The sequence below is a fragment of the Tachyglossus aculeatus genome, chromosome 4 (genome assembly GCF_015852505.1).
Source record: "Tachyglossus aculeatus isolate mTacAcu1 chromosome 4, mTacAcu1.pri, whole genome shotgun sequence".
NCBI lineage: Eukaryota > Metazoa > Chordata > Mammalia > Monotremata > Tachyglossidae > Tachyglossus > Tachyglossus aculeatus.
In genome coordinates, this window is record NC_052069.1 from 112417614 (window position 1) to 112439433 (window position 21820).

The 21820-nt window shown below is 45.7% G+C and overlaps 1 protein-coding gene across 1 annotated transcript in view; it reads right to left on the reverse strand.

Annotated features, from left to right (window-relative positions):
• The window catches only part of CFAP77 (cilia and flagella associated protein 77), a 156236-nt gene that overhangs the window by 13726 nt on the left and 120690 nt on the right, over positions 1–21820 (reverse strand). The window contains exons 4-5 of the mRNA XM_038745612.1: positions 20588–20693; positions 17879–17980 (exon numbers count right to left, since the gene is read on the reverse strand). Of these exons, the coding sequence (XP_038601540.1) occupies positions 17879–17980; positions 20588–20693 (208 nt within the window). The remainder of the gene's footprint in view (positions 1–17878; positions 17981–20587; positions 20694–21820) is intronic.

The window sequence follows — 21820 nt, forward strand, 5'->3', positions numbered from 1 at the left end:
GGAGAAGACGGACATTAATACAAATAAATAAATTATGGATATGCACATAAGTGCTGTGGGGCTAAGGGAGGGGTGAATAAAGGGAACGAATCCAAGTGCAAGGCTGATGCAGAAGGGAGTGGGAGAAGATGAAGCAGCATGGTTTAACGGATCAATCAATCGTATTTATTGAGTACTTACTGTGTGCAGAGCACTGTACTAAGTGCTTGGGATAAAGCACGGGTCTAGGAGTCAAAAGAACCAGGGTGCTAATCCTGGCTCCGCCTTGGGCAACTCACTTCAATTCTCTGGGCCTCAGTTCCATCTTCTGTAAAATGGGGATTAAGACTGTGAGCTCCATGTGGGACAGGGACTGTGTCCAACCTGATTAGCTCATATCTACTCCAGTGCTTAGAACAGCACTTGGCATATAGTAAGTGCTAAACAAATACTATTATTATTATTATTAGGAAATGAAGGCTTGGTCAGGGAAGGCCTCTTGGAGGAGATATGCCTTCACTGAGGCTTTACAAATGGGAAGAGTGATTGTTGGATATGAAGAAGGAGGGTGTTTCAGGCCAGAGACAGGATGTGGGCAAGAGACTGTCAGCAATCAATCAATCGTATTTATTGAGCACTTACTGTGTGCAGAGCACTGTACTAAGCGCTTGGGAAGTACAAGTTGGCAACATATAGAGACGGTCCCTACCCAACAGTGGGCTCACAATCTAGAAGGGGGAGATAGAGAACAAAACCATATTAACAAAATAAGATAAATAGAATACATATGTACAAGTTAGAGTAATAAATATGTACAAACATATATACAGGTGCTGTGGGGAAGGGAAGGAGGTAAGGCGGGGGTCAGGTCAGCAAGAGAGACAAGATTGAGATATAGTGAGTAGGTTGGCATTAAAAGAGTGAAGTGTGCAGACTGGGTTATATTGGAGAGTAGCAAAGTGAAGTAGGAGGGAGCAAGGTGATTGGGTGCTTTAAAGCCTATGGTAAGGATTTTCTGTTTGATGCGGAGTTAGACGGGCAACCACTGGAAGTTCTTGAAGAGTGGGGAAACATGGACTGATGGTTTTCGTAGAAAAAAACTTTCACATTTTCTCTTGTCAGTCAGTCATGTACTGAGCACTTACTGTGTGCAGAGGACTGTACTAAGCACTTGGAAAAGTACGATACAACAATAAACAGTCACATTCCCTGCTCTTATAAGCTGTCATCTGCCTGCCACTTACACCGTTCCCATCCAGCCCCCATCATGCCACGCTCCCTCCAGGCTTTCCCCTCAGACTCCATTCCAGAGACTGTAAACTTGTTATGGGCAGAGATATGTCTGTTTATGTTGTACTCTCCCCAGTGCATTAGTACAGTGCTTTGGACAAAGTAAGTGCTCAATAAATAGGCTTGATTGAATGAATAAATGAACAGGGAGAGACAGAGGGAGTTCCCACCCAGCCCTAGGAGGCAGGAGCCTCTCTGTTTTCCCTCACGGCATCTGCCATCCCACCTCTAGATTGTCAGGGAACATAATAATAATAATAATAATAATAATGGTATTTGTTAAGCACTTACTATATGCCCAGCACTGTTCTAAGTGCTGAGATAGATACAAGGTAATCAGGTTGTCCCTCACTGGGCTCACAATCTTAGTCCCCATTTTACAAATGAGGTAACTGAAGCACGGAGAAGTTAAGTGACTTGCCCAAAGTCACACAGCTGACAAGTGGCAGGGCCAGGATTCGAACCCACGATCTCTGACTCTCAAGCCCATGCTCTTTGCACTAAGCCACGCTGCTTCCCCATGTCTTCCAACTCGGTTGCATTGTAACGTGGCTCAGTGGAAAGAGTCCGGGCTTGGGAGTCAGAGGTCATGGGTTCAAATCCCGACTCCGCCAGTTGTCAGCTGTGTGAAGTCACTTAACTTCTCTGGGTCTCAGTTCCCCCATCTGTAAAATGGGGAGTAAGACTGTGAGCCCCCCATGGGACAACCTGATCACCTTGTATCCCTCCAGTGCTTAGAAAAGTGCTTTGCACATAGTAGGCGCTTAACAAATACCATCATTTTTATTATTATTCTTGTACTCCCCAAGTGCTGCATAAAATTATCTGTAAGCATTAAGCTCTCAATTAATACCACTGATCGATGGAATCGATCGATGGAACCAGACTGAGAACAAACCTCAAGAGGAGGAATATTTTTTCAAACTCCATGGCCTCCCTAACCATGCCAGGTTGGGCCAAACTGTTGAGGTGTCCCATCGAATTGTGCCCGCTCTCTTTCTCTCTCCCACACAAAATCAATCTATCGTATTTGTTGAGCGCTTACTGTGTGCAGAGCACTGTACTAAGTGCTTGGGAAGTACAAGTTGGCAACATATATAGTCCCTACCCAAATGGTTCTAACACTGCTGTGCTTCCCACTCTCTGTCCTCCCCAATACCCCGCTGAGAAGCAGCGAGGCCTAGTGGATAGAGCCTGGGACTAAGAAGGACCTGCGTTCTAATCCCTGCTCCGCCACTTGCCTGCTGAATTACCTCAGGCAAGTCACTTCTCTGGGCCTCAGTTCCCTCATCTGTAAAATGGGGATTAAGACTTCGAGTCCCATGTGGGACAGGGACTGTGTCCAAACTGATTAGCTCGTATCCACCCCAGAGCCGATTATGGTGCCGCCTGGCATGTAGTAAGTGCTTAACAAATACCGTAGGGAAAAAAACATCTGCTGCCCTCACCCAACACACTCGCAAGCACCCACGCACGCACCCTCACCCAACACACACATGCAAGCACGCACACACGCACTTATGCACACACACTTGTGCGCACAGCCTGGGATGCAAATGATAGCGGTGGTGCCATCACTTGTGAAGCTTGACAGAAAATAATGAGAAACACTAAATCTTTTATAAGGTCAACACTCGCCTTTCCTGAGCAGCTGTCAAACAAGAAAAGAATTTAGCGCGGGCGCTGCGAAACTTCCATCGGCTCATTAAACCCAACAGGGCCCGGGCCTGGCGCGGGCGAAGGAGGTGCGGGGCCCTCCGTTTTGTGTCAGTAATTTGCGGCAGAGGAGGGAGGAAGAAACAGCCGGCGCCGAAGGGGCCAAGGGGGGAGGCCGGGGAATCGTTAGCGCGCCCAGGAGCGGCCTTGGCTCCTAATTGGAAGCATTGGGCATTATCAACGGAGGATTTGCCTCAGTTCCCTGACAGCTACTGGGTCCAGAATGATCGTCCACTTGTCAGTGTAAAAGACCATTAAAAACAAACCATTTTGATTTAATTGGAGGCGGTGCGCTGAGGAGCCAGGTGAAGAGACTCATCAGCGATCGCTCGCTGCTGCGGCTGCCTTTCTCCCTTGGAATTGATGGGGTGGTGGGGGTGCGCGTGTGTGTGTGTGTGTGTGTGTGTGTGTGTGTGTGTGTGTGTGTTTTCAGACTTTTTGCCTTTCAAAACCTGTCTGGGAAAGAGAGCAGAGAGATCCTTCACAGTCACAATGAGAGCTGTTTTCAATAGGGTTGTCAACAAATGCCATGACAAGTTAGGAGGGAAAAAGGAGGGTTTTTTTTTTCCTAAATGCACAGACACAGTTTTATTCCCCTGCTTGGCTTCACTCTGATGAGAAGTGGATGGGTAGTAGAAGGGCGGTTTGGGTCCGGCTGAGGCTCCAAAAGGAAGGTAACAGGGGACTCTCCCAGCCTCTTCTCCCTGCTCCTGTTTTAAAGAGGTTTCTGCAGGGAGATTCTGGGCAATTTCAACGAGGTCCTTGTCTTGGAGCACATTTTCCAAGAGTCCTAGAAAAGTATCAATTCCCACATTTCCAAACAACCGTAGCCCAATGGAAAGAACATGGGGCAGGTAGTCATAGGACCTGGGTTCTAATTCTGTCTCTGCCACTTGCCTGCTATGTAACTTTTAGGCAAGTCACTCAACTTCTTAACTGCATCTGTAAAATGGGAATGAAATCCTACTCCCTCCTACCTAAACTGTGAGCCCCATGTATGACTAGGACTGTGTCCAACCTGATCATCTTTTGTCTACCACAGCATGTAGTACAGTGCTTGATGCACAGTAAGCACTTAATAAATAGCTTAATTTAATTATTCTCATCCTCTGGGATCTTGGTGCATAAACCTACATTGACTCCTGAACTGGACAACAGTGCATTCACTGGACTTTACATTTCTTCAGTGTGTTGCTGGAATTCAATTGGGTTGAATAATTCAGTTCAATAATAATTCAATAATTTAATTCAATTGGAATTCAATTAATGGTTCAAGGGAAATTCTCATTATGGACAGGGAGCTTTTCTACTAATTCTGTTGTATTTTACTCTCCCAAGTGCTTAGTACAGTGCTCTGCACATAGGAAGGGCTCAATAAATACCAGTGATTGACCCAGAATTCTGAAGGATGATCTCTCTCAGAATCCTCTGAGAATTGGCCTCTTCTAGGAGGAAGTAGCTCCAGTAAGCAGATCCAGGTGGAGGCAGCAGGAATCTGAGAGGATCACAGCCAGTTAGCAATTTAGGGAGAGCTCCTTTCCTCACTCCATCCTCTGAGGTGACCCTCTGCTGCAGTAATGTTATGGCTTCGTGAGTATTGATTCAGGAGTACATGTGCTGAGATTAAAGAAAGTTCATTTCATTATTAGAGTATAGTGTCCAGCCATCTGGGGATGGTTGAGAACTGGTGATCTGGCTGAATAACCCTGTAACGATGGTTTGCAATTTGACTCAAGGGCTGCTAATTGCCCTATTGAGCTCAGAACCTTGAGGGAACTATCTCCTACTGCAGGAAACCTGCTGTTTGGATTGGAAGCATGGGATCCTGAATTTAGCTTCCTCTCTTTGACTGAATTACATTAGAATTCCTGGGTCTATACCAGTGTTTTGCAGAAATGGTTTTCACTGGAAATGACCTAGGGCAATTATGGCACCTTGTATGGCTCCGTGACCACAATTCGTGGTTGATTTTTCACAGACTTCTCTCTGGGTTGGAGTCATCCTCTCATGGTGTGGAACCCCAACCCCAGAGATTCTGAAGAGCGCCCCAATGTCCTTGAGCAACTGATGATGAAGAAACTTCAAGGGTGGTTTTGGGGGAGAATGATGTGGCTTTGCTTGAAGTTACAGCCAAAGAGAGAGAATTCTATAGGATTCTGTGGTCCCATGGCCCACATGGGGCTCCAAGCTTAAGGGACAGGGACTCTGTCCAACCTGATTATTTTGTGTCTGTCCCAGTGCTTAGTAAAGTGCTTGGCACATAGCAAGTACTTAAGAAATGCCATCATTGTCACTGATGGCTTAGCCACCATCTAGTATTCCAGAGGATGTGAGTTCTAATTCTGACCTTGGCTGTCATTCACTAAGTGCAAGTTATTTGCCCATCTGTGCAAATAGAAGCCCTTTACATCTCCTGTGAGGGTGAGGGAGAATATAATTGATTGTCTACAATTCTGGACACTCTCTACAGGGCTACAGAAAACATTTAGAGCCACCCACAAGTCAAATGAGCCCAGATAGATTCTTGAGGATGGCGGTAACAGAGAGGAAAATGATTCCCGCAAAGCTCGCGAGAGCAACTTGGCCTTAGTTTCTAAGAAAAGGGCCAGATGACCTCCTGAGGCCCCTTGCAGCTTTAGGAATCTGTGATTCTATGAGAATGCTGCCAGTGACATTCCCATACAAATCAGAACTGTCAGGCCAGAGAGGAAGAAGGACAGAGGTGGCAAAGTCAAAGAAACCTGGGCCAGTGTTGAGGATCGTGGGAATATGGATATGGAAGAGAAAACAGCATTGTGAATTTTCCAGTGGTTCCTTAAATAGCCAAGAGGCTTCAAGGAGAGAAAGCCCACTGGTTGACAATTGGACCTGCTGTGGAGGCTGATGATTCAGCCAAGATTTTGGATGTGTCTTGGCGGATTCTTTACAGAGATCACCAACTTGGGGACAAAACAATACAAAATGAACTCACTGCAGTAGGAGGGATTTAGGCTAAAAGTTATCTAGAATTCCCATGGACTTAAGCACCTTGAGAGCAGGGATCGTTTCTCCCACCTCTGTTGTCCTGAACTTTCCTAAGAGACCCTTCTTTACTACACCCTCATAACTTCTTCTCCCACTCCCTTCTGCATTGCCCTGCTTTGCTCCCTTTATTCACCCCTGCCTCAGCACTTATTCATTCAATCATATTTATTGAGCACTTACTGTGTGCAGAGCACTGTACTAAGTGCTTGGGAAGTACAATGTACATACCAATAATTTATTTATATTAATGTCTGTCTCCCCCTCTAGACTCTAAGCTCAGCGTAAGTAGGGAATGTACCTACCAACTCTGTTGCACTGTACACTTAGTACAGTGTCTTGCACACAGTGATCTCAATAAATTTGATTAACTTTCTCAAGTGCTTAGTACAGTGCACTGCACACAGTAAGTGCTCCATAAATACCACTGATTGAAAGGGAGCCAGAGGCAAGTCATGGAATCTTCTTCTTCTGAGCGGTTTAAGGGCAACAGAGAAGCAGCATGGCGCAGTGGATAGAGCATGGGCTTGGGAGTCAGAAGGTTTTGGGTTCTAATCCTGACTCCACCACTTGTCTGCTGTGTGACCTTGGAAAAGTCACTTAGCTTCTCTGTGCCTCAGTTACCTCATCTGTAAAGTGGAGGTTGAGACTGTGAGCTCCACTTGGGACAGGGACTGAGTCCAATCTGATGATCTTGTATCTACCCCATAGATTAGTACAGTGCCTGGCATGTACTAATTGCTTAACAAATGCCATAATAATTGTTATCATTGTTATTTCTTGTCTCAAGTTGTGTGTGTGTGTGTTGGGGTGGGGGGGAATGGGTAAGATGACCTCTGACCAAAGGATGATATAAGATACTTAAACTGTGAGCCCCTTGTGGGACAGGGACTTTGTCCAACCTAATTCACTTGGATGTACCCCTGAGCTTAGAACAGTGTTTAACACATACTAAGCACTTTACAAAAATCATTAAAAAAAATACGATCCTGAACCCGGGCGGCTGAGTTGTTCACTATAATAGAGGATTATTGATCTTGCTGTACATATTTAGAATACCTTCCTGGATCTTGGAATTCCTGAGGAGTGGAAACCCCCTATAGGCTGGGATCCTGCTTTTAACACACACAATTTTTCTGTAGTGTGTCTAGCACTCCATGGATGCTCAGTGAATATTAATTGCATTGGGTCAAAACTTTGCCTCCGAAGCTACAGCTACCCACCTTTTTATATTTATCACACATTGTGCTGCCCTCATTCAAAGCGTATTGCTTTTTGTTTTTTTTGACAAGGCAACAGATGCAAAACTTTCCAAGGCTTGTCAGTCCAGTATATAAGTGAAAAGAGGAAATCAGAGCTCCTCTTCAAAATCTCTACCGTTAATTTTTATGAAGGATCAGGCTGGGAGAAGATACCAGATCCCTGGTGGGACTCAAATTCTAGGGCCCGGAATTTTGTTGCCGAATTTATACAGTGGGGATCCTTTAATTACTTTCACTGGAAATTTACCTGACAGCGCTTTCGTGGGGAGTGCAAGGCAGCTTCGAGGAGAACTGTTCATCGGTTGACAGAGTCTTTGATTTTGTGCTTGGTTGTAAATTAAGTCCTTTGCCAAGGTATCCTAACGGCTGCTCGTCAGTTGCTTATCACTCATTCATATGGGGTATTGAACATAGGCTGTTTTATCTATTTAGGAAGCTAGGAATGGAGACAAATGCTTTTGTCCATAGTTATTGTGGTGAGTTTTTCTTTTTTTTTCTTCTTTTGCAAAATAAACAGGAATACTTTGTTCTAGGGGGTAAGAAAAAAACAACCTCGCGGTTTGCCTGGTGTTCTTGTAAAGAGTCAGAAAACCAAACAAACCACGATTAAATAGGCAAAACCCATGAAAGCAGCAGAACAGGAATTCGGTCAGCTCTCAATTATTCACAAGTGAAATCTATTGTGAGTGGATTATCTGCGGCAGATTTTTTATTTCAGCGTCTATCAGCTGGGAGCCTGCCTTTCCTCTGGTCACCTCCCATGCTGTCACACCCACAGTCTGCAGGAGCTGCTCTTACCAGGTGCCCCTGATCTTGGGCCATCTACCTGCTGTCCCTGCATGCCCCAGGCTCACCTCCCCCTGGTTGCAAGCTGGGGTCCTGCTGTCTTCCCTGTTTTTTTGTTATGATTTGTTAAGCACTTACTATGTGCCAGGTACTGTTCTAAACTCTGGGGTAGATACAAGCTAATCAATTTGAATGCAGTCCATGTCCCAAATGGGGCTTGCAGTCTTAATCCCCATTTTCCAGATGAGGGAACTGAGACACAGAGAAGTGAAGTGACTTGGCCAAGGTCACGTAGCAGACAAGTGGCAGAGCAGGGATTAGAACTCAGGTCTTTCTGACTCCCAGGCCTGTGGTTTAGCCACTAGACCATGCTGCTTCTCTGTTTCACATGATACCCTTTTTATTTTCAATGTGTTGTTTCCTGGGAGTGGATGGCACTGAAAAACCAAATCCAGGCAACCACTGGAATTCAAATTACATAAATATGGAGAGAGGATATGGTGCTGAATTAGATGGGGCCAAAGTCTGTGGTTATGAAGGACAAAAGGGGTCATCCACCATTTTAAAAACTGCATGGTTTTCCCTTTGGGTAGAGGGAAGGGGTTATCAGGGACATGAGTTCAAAGTTGGGGCCCCAAGAAAATCCAAAGAAGGAGAATGAGTTGATAGGAGGTTCTCAGCCGATTCCTGCCTCCTCCCCAGTCAGAGATCCAGGAAGCGGAGGGGACAAGGGCACATAGACTTTCCCTTCCAGTCTCTCTTCCCTCCCTCTCTCTCTCTGTCTCTCCCCTCATCCCATTTTCCTGGGAGAACTGCTTGGGCAGAGTCCAAACCCTTGTTTCTCCACCATGGTCACCGCCAGTTACAACTTGCAAAAGAGCTCAGAAATCAGAAAGAAAATCAATTTTTCTTTTTTTTTTCTTTTTTTTTTTTTTTTTTTTTAGCCTAAGCAGCCCTCGCTAATCGACTGCATCTCCAGGCTGGTTGGTTGGGCTGGTTTTGCTTTCCCTATTGGGACCCAGGAGACGGGAACCAGGGTTAGTCATCCACAAAGAGACTAAGTCAAGATGCCCTGTGCAGAGCATGAGAGCTTGTAAATCAAGTAGTTAGTTTAATAGCATGTGCCATTATTCTAAGGCAGTGGGGCTGAAACACAAAGCCAAATGGAAATAGACTCAATTTGTCTATCTTTTAGTGACTGAATGACTATGTAATGTCAAGGGATGTTGGTGTAGGGGAGGAGAGAGGAGAGCAATTAGGGGAGAGAGGTCTACAATACTTTCAGGCCTTTGAGGAGGGAAAAGTACGTTCTCTGGTTGAAACTTCTAGGGAATTCAACTGAAATGCTTGAGGACAAAGACATAAGGACCCCATGGCAGTGTAGTCTGAAGGTAGGAACAGCAGCCCTCTGTAATAGGGATAACTTCAGCTCTTCGATTAGGAGGAAATGGACTAGTTACTGACAGGAAGCTTTTCCTCTGCCTAACTAAACCCTCTCACTATTTCAGTCCATTTCCTCTTAGAGAGTTTAATTAGGCAGAGGAAGAACTTCCTGACAGATTAGGCCCTGGGACAGACAATCAAGGGAAACCGTGATGTCTCCTGTTCTAGAAAGCCTTAGGAAAATAACACACACCCATTGATCCTGGAGATTTTAGCCCGGGGGACTGGAGCAGAGAATCCCTTGAGATTTTTCCCAGTTTAGGGACTCCAGGATCCAAAAGAATCAATCCTGATCCCCTTCTTCCATGCAGCTTGGGCTAAGTAGCATGGCTAGTGGAAAGGGTCCAGGCCTGGAAATCATAGTGCCTGGCTTCTAAACCTGGCTATGTCACCAGTCTTGGACAAGTCATTTAACTTCTCCGTGTCTCAGTTTCCTCATCTGTAAAATGGGGATTCAATCCTATTCCCTCCTATTTAGACAGTGAGCCTCACATGGGATAGGAACAATGTCCAACCTGATTATTTTGTCTACCCCAGTGCTTTGTACAGTGCTTGGCATATAGTAAGTGCTTAACGAGTATGGCTAAAAAAACAGAGATGATGGCAGCTTCCTACTGCCTCTCTCTCCACTCCTTTTTCTAGGCCTCTTCCTCCATCCTCAACTTCCTGATGGCTTGAATCTCGGCTACAATCATGTATAAGTATTAATAGTAATAGCGATAAATTAGTAATAGCGATAAATTAGTAATAAATACCAACAATCCTCTCTATCTGTAGTTTTCCTTGCTTTAGAAAATTTCACTGTCTTGTTCATCCTCTCAACATCCCTGCCCAGGGGAGAGGGTCAAGGAAGATGCCTTCCCATTGTAAAGCTGGGGAATTTGTGACTTTAAAACAAGGCACTCAGAGCTCTCTTCCCTCTCAAGTTGGTGGGGGAAGCATTTATCAGCCTATTTCCCTAAGATCTTCCAAAAAAGGAACCAGCAGCATCATTGAGAAAGGCCTGAAAACAGCCCTGACTATGAGATCCTGTCTGCTTCTAACTAGGGTGTATCTCTTAGTGGCTGGTCACCCTGTTTCAATCTTCAATCTTAGAGTTTCCAGCGGACCATCTTCCAGGGGCTGGCCAGACTGATGCCCTGACAGCTCTCAAAAATGCCTGAAACTCCACTTGGGTCTTACGGAGCTGGGGGCAGGAAAAAACAGACCAAGTCCCACCAAGAAAACTCTTTTTGTTCTGTTTTTTTCTCCTGGTCTCCTTCTCCGAACACAGGGTAGGTCCTTAGGCAGGGAAGTGGAGGGGCAGGGGAGTTAAGGGGAGGGGAGACCTGCCAGTCTGTTAGGGGTTTCATAGATGGATCTCCTTTTCTTTCACTCTTTCAGGTTTGCAGAAGGAAGTTTGCTAACTCGCGTTGACCCAACAGAATGAGCCTGCTCCGTGTGCCCCTGCCTGCTGCTCTTCTGTTTGAAAGGTGTTTAATTATTTCTGACAGAGTTCAGCTCCGACATCTGTTCATGAGCAGGGAAAGCCCATTTAGGTTATCCATCACCATGACAAGTTCAACTTTTTTGGAAGCGCCTTTTTTTCCCTTCATAATGGGAGTGGCGGGGCGGAGGGGGCAGGGGGAAGGGTTGGCGGCAGAGCGCTCTTCCTCAACTTAAGCACCGGTACAAAGGTCCTCCCGATGCTCAGAGCAGGGAGACAAAAGCCAACCCCCAGACCCTTTAGACAAGGCGCCGGCCAGCCAAGCCACGCTTGGGCTTGGTTGGGGATTGCGCCAGGACAACTCCACGCTTTAACGAAGACTGGCAAAGAAAGGACAAATGTTAGAGAAGAGGCTCTGTTTCTCTGGCATTTTGGGTCTACAAAAGCTCTTTTCAAACCATTTCGGTGATTAAATGAAACAGACCAGGCAGCCCTAAAATTTGCACTTGGCAGTTGAGCTGAGAGAGTTAATCGAATAGTGAAGGAATGGATTTCCACAGGACCATGTTAATTAAAAAATTAATAGTAATGATAACTCCAGTATTTTTAAAGTGCTTACAGTGTGCCGAACACTCAGTCGATCGTATTTATTGAGCACTTAGTGTGTGCAGAGCACTGTACTAAGTGCTTGGGAGAGTACAATAGAGTAGAATTGGTAGGTATGTTCCCTGCCTACAACAAACTTACAGTCTAGAGGGGGAGATGGACATTAATATAAATTAATTACAGCTATGTACATAAGTGCTGTGGGGCTGAGAGAAAGGTGAATGGAGGAAGCAAATCCAAGTGCAAGGGTGATGCAGATGGGAGTGGGAGAAAAGGAAGTGAGGGCTTAGGGAAGATGTGCTTTCAATAAGGCTTTGAAGGTGAGGAGAGTAATTGTCTGTAGGATATGAAGAGGGAGGGCATTCCCGGCCAGAGGCAGGATGTGGGTGAAGGTCGGTGGCGAGACTCAACACTAGCGTAGATACAATATACTAGGTCAGAAACAGACCCTGTGCCACACCTATGTAGGAGGAAGAGCAAGCATTGAACCCCCATTTTATAGATGAGGAAAATGAGGCTTGGAGAAGTGAAGTGACTTGTCCAAGGTGACACAGTAAGCAAGTGGCTGGAGCTGGGATTAGAGCCCAGGTCCTCTGACTCCAAGGCCCATATTTTTTCCACTAAACTACACTGAATTACCCACCTAATACAGACTGGTAGGTAGGTAAAGAAAACTTACCAGCTCATTGAATTTTGTTGTTTTACCAGCCTATCTTCTCGCAGACTCCCCAAACTATAATGCACAAATAACCATAGTCAGAATAGTGTAGTTTGGAGGCATTAAAAACGAACTGGAAGTCAGTAGACTTGAAATCTGGTTCCAGGTTTCTGCTGATTTGTGCCACCATTTGTAAATCACTAAACTTCTCCTGGACTCAGTTCTTCTGCCATCAGGTTCAGAGACATGGAAATCAAAAACCCTTTTGCCTTTCCTTTCATGTTTTTAAAATGGACTTTAAGTGCCTTCTATGTGTCGAACACTGTTCTAAGCACTTCCTTGTACAAAGTAGAAACAAATAATGGGAATATTTCTAAAGGTTTGGGTGTGTAGTTCCCAATGATGCCCCTCTATTTTGGTTGTTCATCTGCTTATCTCAAATTCCTCAGACTGGAAAAACGACAGGAAATTTTCCAGGATTAGGCTCACCTGAGATATCCAGGACTTCCCAAGTTCTGTCTATGTGGGTAGGATTAAATGGAAATTGAGACCCTGTAGGACTCTATTACTAGCCCAGACTCTAATAAATAAAACTGTGGTATTTGTTAAGCACTGTGGTAATAATAATAATAGTAATGATATTTGTTAAGTGCTTACTATGTGCAAAGCACTGTTCTAAGCTCTGGGGAGGTTATAAGGCGATGAGGTCATCCCACGGGGGGGCTCACAGTTTTAATCCCCATTTAACAGATGAGGTAACTGAGGCACAGATAAATTAAGTGACTTGCCCAAAGTCACACAACTGACAGTTGGTGGAGCCAAGATTTGAACCCAGGACCTCTGACTCCAAAGCCCGTGCTCTATACTATGTCAAGCATTGTGTCAAATGCTGTGCTGCGGGCTGGGCAGATGTAATACAATTAAATCAGACACAATCCCTGTACCACACATCAGACACAGTTCATATCCCCCATGGGACTCACTGTCCAAGTCTCTGTGGGGTGGAGCTGGGTATATATATATTCCTGAGCTCAAGGCAGGACTGTTATTCCTCCTTGATCCCCAAAATACACCACTTCTCCCTCCGTCCAACCCTTGCACTCCTCCCCAGCTATGAACTTAATAATAGTAATAATAATGGTTTTTGTTAAGTGCTTACTATGTGCCAGGCACTATTCTAAACCCTGGGGTAGATATAAGCTAATCAGCCTGGACACAGTCCCTGTCCCACATGTGGCTCGCCATCCCATTTCCCATTTTACAGATGAGGGAACTGAGGCCCAGAGAAGTTAAATGACTTGTCCAAGGTCACGAAGTGAACAAGTGGTGGAGCCGGGATGAAAACCCAGATTCTCTTGACTCCCAAGCCTGGGCCCTATTTGCTAGGCCATGCTGCTTCCTCTTCTGCTGCTGCCACACCTTTTCCAAGCTCAGCATGGTCCCGCTGGGGCATCAGGCCCCAGATACTATCATTCTGAGAAGCAGAATGGCTCAGTGGAAAAACCATGGGCTTGGGAGTCAGAGGTCATGGGTTCTAATCCCGACTGGGCCACGTGTCTGCTGTGTGACCTTGGGCAAGTCACTTCACTTCTCTGAGCCTGTTACCTCATCTGTAAAATGGGGATGAAGACTGTGAGCCCCATGTCTGACAACCTGATTACCTTGTATTACCCCCAGTGTCCAGAACAGTGCTTTGCCCATAGTAAGTGCTTAACAAATGCCACTATTATTGTTATTATTATTTTGAGAAGCAGCAGGGATAGGGTAGTGGATTGGGCATGGGCCTGGGAGTTAGAAGGTTCTGGGTTCTAATCCCGCCTCCACCACTTGTCTGCTATGTGAACTTGGGCAAGCCACTTAACTTCTCTGGGCCTCAGTTCCCTCATCTATAAAATGGGGTTTAAAACTGTGAGCCCCATGTGGGACGTGGACTGTGTCCAACCTGATTAGCTTGCATTTACCTCAGCACTTAACACAGTGCTTGGCACATAGTAGATGCTTAACAAATACCATTAAAAAAATGGTTCAGACAACTTTCCTCTACTTGGAAGTGAGGATTAATGATTTTAAGAAATTCTTGGATGTGACGGGGCTGAATCTGGGAAAAGGGCTGAATCATGTCCCCCACAAGCAATTTCTTTTTTTTTTTTTTAGTGGCATTTATTAAGCACTTACTATGTGCAAAGCACATGTTCTTGGGGCCCAGGGAATTGAGACTAATTTTTCTCTTGGCTTCCTAGGGACAGAAAAGCATAGAAAGATGTTAGCACTAGAATGAATGGTGGAATCTCCTTCACTCAATCAATCAATAGTATTTATAGAGTGCTTACTGTGTACTAAGAACTGGGGAGAGGACAATGCAATAGAGTTGGTAGACATGATCCCTTCCCTCAAGGAGCTTATGATCTAATCAGGGAGACAGACACTAAAATAAATTACAGATAGGAGAAACTCTCCTTCTCTGGAATCATCTAGAATCAGGAGAAAGGCTAACCTGTCCACAGTGGGTTAGGTGTGGTAGTGCCAGGGGGCTGGGAGTGGACCAGATGGCCTCATAATAATAATAATAATTATTATGGTATATGTTAACTGTTTACTGTGTGTCCGGTACTAGACTGAGTGCTTGGATGGATACAAACAAATTGTGTTGGGCACAGTCCCTTATTCCACATGGGGCTCACAATCTCATTCCCCGTTTTGCAGATGAGGTAACTGAGGCACAGAGAAGGTAAGTGACTTGCCCAAGGTCACACAGCAGACAAGTGGCGGAGCCAGATTAGAACCCATGACCTCCTGTGTCCCAGGCTCATGCTCTATCCACTGTGCCATGTTGCTTCTCAGTTGCCTTCTGTCTTGAGGATTCTCTGATTAGGGTATTTTGGGGCACTGGAAAGGTCAAATGTGCATTCCCCTTCTATACCAGGAACCTAGGCAGACAAGAAGCCTTCAATCGTATTTATTGAGCTCATACTATGTGCAGTGCACTGTACTAAGCACTTGGGAGAGCACAGTACAATGGAGGTGGTAGACACGTTCCCTGTTTACAATCAATCAATCAATCGTATTTATTGAGCGCTTACTGTGTGCAAAGCACTGTACTAAGTGCATATAGAGACAGTCCCTACCCAACAGTGGGCTCACAGTCTAAAAGGGGGAGACAGAGAACAAAACCAAACATACTAACAAAATAAAATAAATACAGCAAGTTCACAGTCTAGAAAGGGAATGCCTTACATGGGACAGAGGAAACATCAAGCCTTCATGAAAGGCAGCCCATCTTGGATTGGGACAAGTTATTGCTTCCTCCAAGAAGCCGGAAGGAGAACGTGGAATCAAAGTAGATGTCTAAGAATCTCAGGAGGGTAACCACCAAAGAAGGAGGAACTTGTTCGAAGGGAAATATTTCATGTTCTCCGCTACGGCAGGAGGAAATATCCTAAGGCCTGTGGAGCACTGTCTCTCCTGATCCAGGTTCCTCTGGATGGATCCAGGATCAGAGCTATCCCTGGGAGAAATGATGTGTTTCCAATGAATGGTGTAAGGAATGGAAGGATTAAAGGAGTTTTGCTTCATTAAGAAAACTGGCCCCAGATGATAAGGCAATATGCTTTCAATGGAAGAGTCCAAAGAGCAGAGGGAAAATTGGAGTGATGAGAGAAAGGGCAGAAAACAAAAATACAAAAGATAGTAAGAAGGACAAAAGAGGCTGGATAGAAGGGAAGGGAGAGGAGAGATGTGGGGATAAGTCAGAGTCATGGATATTGTGGGGGTAAAAGAAGGGTAACCCAGGCAAGGTTAAGGGGTCTAGCAGAAAGTGTAAAAGAAAAATAGTGAAAAGCAGGGAAACCGAAAAATAAAGAGGGATGTAAAAGTCTGGGATGAAGGGAGGCTATAAGCAGGAGCTCCCCACTATATCTGGCGTGACTTGCCCAATCTGTTTACCAGCGATCGGCTGTGTTCTCTTCTCGACACTACCTGCAGCAGTGGCTGGTTGCTGACAGGCAGCAGGAATAAATGATAACTGACATATGCTAATGAAACCGACTTAGGCAGGACATAAGAGGAATACATCAAGGTGGCGGCAAAGCATATCTCTCCAGTGAAACTCTGCAACTTGTTCGAGTTCATTAGCTTCAGGAAGCCCCATTTCCTCTCCATTGTTTAAATTGCAGTTTCATTCAGCCGAATGGATCCCAGTTCTCAGCTTCCAGCACTGGTTGAGGAAGGCTGCTAGGCAGGACTTTTTTGGGGGCCCAGAGAAGAGTAAATGCTTAACAAATACCATAATTATTATTATTATTATAGTACTCAGCTCATAGTAAGTGCTCAATAAATAACAGATTGGTTGAGCTCTTACTGTGTGCAAGGCACTATACTAAGCACTTGGGAGAGTACAATACAACAGAGTTGGGAGATATGATCCCTTCCTGCAAGGGGAGGAGAAAGAGAGGCGAGAGGAAAAAAAGGGAAGGAGGAGAAAAGGGTAGGGGGATGAGGGGCGGGGGGAGAGGGAAAGATCTCACCAGCTTTTTTTTTTTTTGTAAATGGTATTTGTTATGCACTTACTACACGCCAAACACAAATGAGGTAACTGAGGCCTAGAGAAGTGAAGTGACATGCCCTAGGTCACACAGTAGACAAGTGGCAGAGCAGGGATTAGAACCCAGGTCCTTCTGATGCCCAGGACTGTGCTCTATCCAGTTGGCCATGCTGCTTCCCAGCTTCCTCCGCTGCTTCTGCCCTCAGCCCCTCTAGAAGCAGAGTCCAGGATGCTTGTTTCATCTATTCTTCTCCCTGGGTTGGAGTGGAAGCGGTGGCCCCGGCCCAGCTCTACTGGCCTGTCCTGGGCTGGATTTTCACCAAGGTATCCAGGCTGGCACTGGTGGTGGTTGGGGCTTCTGGGCAAATTACTAGCCCGTGGGTTTGTTACAACCCCAGCCTGTTCACACTCTTAATCCCCATTTTACAGATGAGGTAACTGAGGCTTAGAGAAGTGAAGTGACATGCCCAAGGTCACACAGCAGACAACCACGGTCCTTCTGAGTCCCAGGCCCGGACTCTATCCAAGTACAATAGAGTTGGTAGACATGTTCCCTGCCCCCTAAGAGCTTAAAGTCTAGTATGTACATCTCAGCTGACTATTTCTTCCTTCATCTGAGTTTTCAGGGCAAATGAAAGGCAGACTCTGAAATTTGTGGGACTACCCATTTACAGCAGGAAGCTAGGTTATTTATTGCTGAATTGTACTTTCAAAGTGCTTAATACAGTACTGTGCACACAGTAAGCACTCAATAAATACGATCGAATGAATGAACGAATCTTAGTTTGCTCAAGCATGCTTCTGCCAAGATGATACTGAAGATTTCTCATTCATTTCAAGGCGATGGTAAAAGCCCACTGGAAATCATGATCCCATGTCTGCTGTGTGACCTTGGGCAAGTCACTTCACTTTTCTGTGCCTGTTACCTCATCTGTAAAAGAGGGATTAAGACTGTGAGCCTCATGTGGTACAAGGACTGTGTCCACCCTGATTAGCTCTTATCTACCCCAGCGCTTCGTACAGTGTCTAGAACATATTAAGTACTTAACAAATGTTACTAAAAAATAGAGGGTGGGGGTTGTTTATTTGGTGAACAGGTAGGGGAAAAAATGTAATTTCCCCCCTGAGCAGACAGAGATGCTCTCACTCACCTTCTGGAAGTGTGGCATATGCCAGAGAGGGTCCAGCTTCAATGGGGGTTGATACTTCCTCAGCAGGGTGGTCCGTGTCTCATACACCTTCCCCAGCTTTATCTATCACAGCAAAACACAAAGGGCTCACAAGGGGCCCAGACTCCCAGAGGAGGCTGGTCAAGTGGATGGGATTGGATTACACAAGAGGCATTTTCCTTCGGCGAAGGAAACAGCGGCTTCAGGGGCCTCTTATCAGGACTTGATACTCCTGCTGAGACATCTGTCCCATTCCCTTCCCGATCCGACCCCATCCAGCTTGGCATCTGAGGGCTGAGGTGATGCAGGACCTGCTTAATACCCGATCCCTTCAGCGTGTGAATATGTCTATTGATGACTCGCAAACTCTTTTGGTTTAGGTGTTTAGTCCTCTCTGGCTGCAAGGGTTCAAAATCCTACAAACCCTAACCCTGAACGGAGTCAGCTAGTAATAAGAAGAAGTAATGAGAAGCAGCATGGCAGAGTTGAGACAGCACGGGCCCAGGAGTCAGAAGAACCTGGGTTCTAATCCCAGCTCCACTTGTCTGCTCTGTGACCTTGGGTAAGTCACTCCACTTCTCTGTGCCTCAGTTACCTCATCCGTAAAATGGGGATTAAGACTATGAGCTCCATGTAGGGCAGGGAATGTGTCCAACCTGATTAGCTTGTATCTACCCCAGCGCTTAGTACAGTGCCTAGCACATAGTAAGCGCTTAACAAAATGCCATAAAAAAAGATCCAGGACTTCCAGGATGGCAGTGAAGAATGGTTCTCCTGAAAAATCACTCCCAAATGGTGGGTGTCCTATCTAGTTTTGCGAATGGATTGCTGGGACTTTTCAGTTTACTTTTCAGTTAATTCAGCTTTGCAAGCAAGTTTCAAGCCCAAATTGGTTAGCAGCCTGCCCTCCCTGCAAGCCTCACACAGGTTGCCAAAAAAGCGAAGTCAGAGTTCTTTCCGACTCATTTGCGATGTCACTCAGTTTTGGTGTCCAGGAAAGTGGTTATTTGTGAGGCTACAATAGTGTGCATACCTAAGGGATTCTTGATAATTCTGAGGTCAGCATAATGCAAGATTCCCTGGTGATGGAAAATCAGTCACAGATAGATCAGGCTCCAGTGGATTTTCCAACATTCTAGCCCGAAGCTGCCGAAAAATAACCACTAATTTTTACAAGTCCTGAGATTCTTGCACTTGGGTTATAAAACAAAGTTTGAAACAACAATTATCCCATTGAAATGGATCATTACCATAATAACTTGCCTCTTCCTCAAGACATTAACCGATAAACCAGTCATTGGCTGCTTTTAAATGTCATTCCGGTATTGCTACATTTACAAGCTGGCATTTCAGGCTCTGCAGCTCTAAGAAAAGGCCTCAGGGAGGAAAGGCCTAGAACCCAGATTTGATTTGAGGCAGGCCAATGCCTAAAAGAGGTGCCACCCTCCACCCAGTTGAGTTGGATGTGGCTGAGGTCTGGTCAATTGCCTACTTCAGAATTTGGCAGAGTTTCTCTTTGGGCTTTAGTCTGTTGAGAATCCTCCTACAGAGGCTGTTAGGTTAATGGCATGTATTAAGTCCCTCCTATGTGCTGAACACTGTGCTAAGTGCTGGAGTCGAATCAAGAGGATCATATCACACATAGTCTGTGACACACCGGGGGCTCATAGTCTCAGAGGGAGGGAGAGCGGGAATCTTAGCCCCTTGTATAGATGAGGAAACTGAGGGTTGGAAAAGTTGTGATTTGCTCACGTGCTTACAACCCAGGACTGAGATCCTGTCTGCTCTATTAACACAATGCAACCCTAAGGATAGGAGAAGCCCTGAGATGATGGTGGGGAGGAGGGGTCATGAGGGCTGTAAATATTTTATTTTCAAGAATTACAGTAACATAAGCTCCTTGTGTGTAGGGATCATGTCCCTTCTTTAGGTTGTAGTTTCCCAAGCACTGAGAACAGTGCATTGCACTCAATAAATACTGTTACCACTACTAGAGAAGCAGTAGTGGATAGAGCATGAATCTGGGAGTCAGGAGGACCTAGGTTCTAATCCTGGCTCCTCTACTTGTCTGCTGTGTGACCCTGGGCAAGTCACTTCACTTCTCTGTTCCTTGGTTATCTCTTATGTAAAATGGGGGTAAGACTGTGGACCCTATGTGGGACAGGGACTGTATCCAACCCGACCATCTTGTATGTAACCCAGCACTTAGTACAGTGCCCGGCACATAGTAAGTGCTTTATAATAATTATGGTCTTTGTTAAGCGCTTACTAGGTGTCAGGCACTCTGCTAAGCACAGGGGTGGGTACAAATTGGGTTGGACACAGTCCCTGTCCCACATCCCAAATACCACAATTGCTATTTTTATTATTACTACTATTACTACAAGGGGCTTGACCTCCACTGAAACCCCAAGCCTGCTGCTGAAACATTACATGCATTCACACTGCTAAACCCTGAGTCATTCCTTGTCCAGCAATAACCCCAGGCTGCTGCCCGTCACCCCAGTGACCAGCGATGCCAATGGGAGGTGGTTGATGCCAAATGGCTCCAAACTTCCCACTAAGGGTTTTCGCTGGAGTCCGTGGATGTGTTTATTAAAGGAGGGCCGGAGGAGTCTGGATTTTTGATAACTGAGCTCCTCTACTCAAGAGGTCACTGAGGAGTTCCTCTCAGGGAGGGTCTGTTTTTACCTTCGGCTTTTTCTCCACGTTCTGGACTTTTGCAGCTTTTCTTTGTTCCTCCAACCAAAGGTGCTGGTACTTGTGCTGAAGAATATCAAACAGGGGAGTGGAGGGCCTGAAACAAAGCCAAGATCCAGTGTTAGGAGAGAGCAAAGGGGGTAAGTCAGTCTCTTCAGCACAGGACAGGACTGAGTAGGACAGGGCAGAACCGTCCTCTCTGCTGAAACCCAAAAGTTCTTGAAAAGCATTCCCAATGGGCTGGAAAGTGGGACAAACTGCCTTTGGGAGTCGCTGCTAGCTTCTGACTCAGTGTTTCTCGATGAATTAGACTCTCTCTGGGAACAAATGCCTCCAAACTGAGCCCAGTGACTTTCTCCTGCTACAGAATTCCCATGTGTAGATATCGCCAGCCTTCTAACTTGTTGTGGAAGAGAAGAACGCCATGCAACTCTTTCAAACCTGGAAGGGGGCTATTCTGTGGATTCAGGGTAATATTTGAACTCCAGGAACCAGCAGAGAAGGCCAGCTTAAATGCAAAGAATGGGCTGCCCTTTCCTCTCCTAATTGTTTATTTGATCTCTTGGATAGGAAATGTAAATGCAGACTAAGGTCTATCTTTCCCAGTCCCATGATCCCAGGGAGCTCCATTGAGCCCCCTAGCTGGGCGGAACAGGGTTCCTGAATGAGGGAATGAAAGCTAGGACTCAACAATCAATCAATCAGTTGTATTTAATGAGGGCCTACTGGATGCAGAGCACTGTACTAAGCGCTTGGGAGAGTACAATATAACAGAGTTGGCAGATACATTCCCTGCCCACAGTGGGCCTGATTGAGACAAGTCATCCAGAGGAGCAGCATTTTAGGCAGAAGAGGAAAGTCCTCAGTTTTTTTGGGTCAGTGGAATCTCAAGTCTCCAACTGAGCCTTTGCCTTGCTAGAGAAAACTTAGGGACTGGCATGCTGCATGTGGTTCCAGCAGGAGGATGATGATGAGGATTGTGGTATTTGTGACGCGCTTACTGTGTGCCAGGCACTGTACTAAGTACTGGGGTGGATACAAGCAAATAGGGTTGACACAGTCCCTGCCCCACATAGGGCTCCCAGTCTCAATCTGCACTTTACAGATGAGGGAACTGAGAAGTGAAGTGACTTACCCAAGGTCACACAGGAGACAAGTGGTGAAGCCGGGACTAGGACCCATGACCTTCTGATTCTCAGGTCCGTGCTCTATCCACCTCTGTTC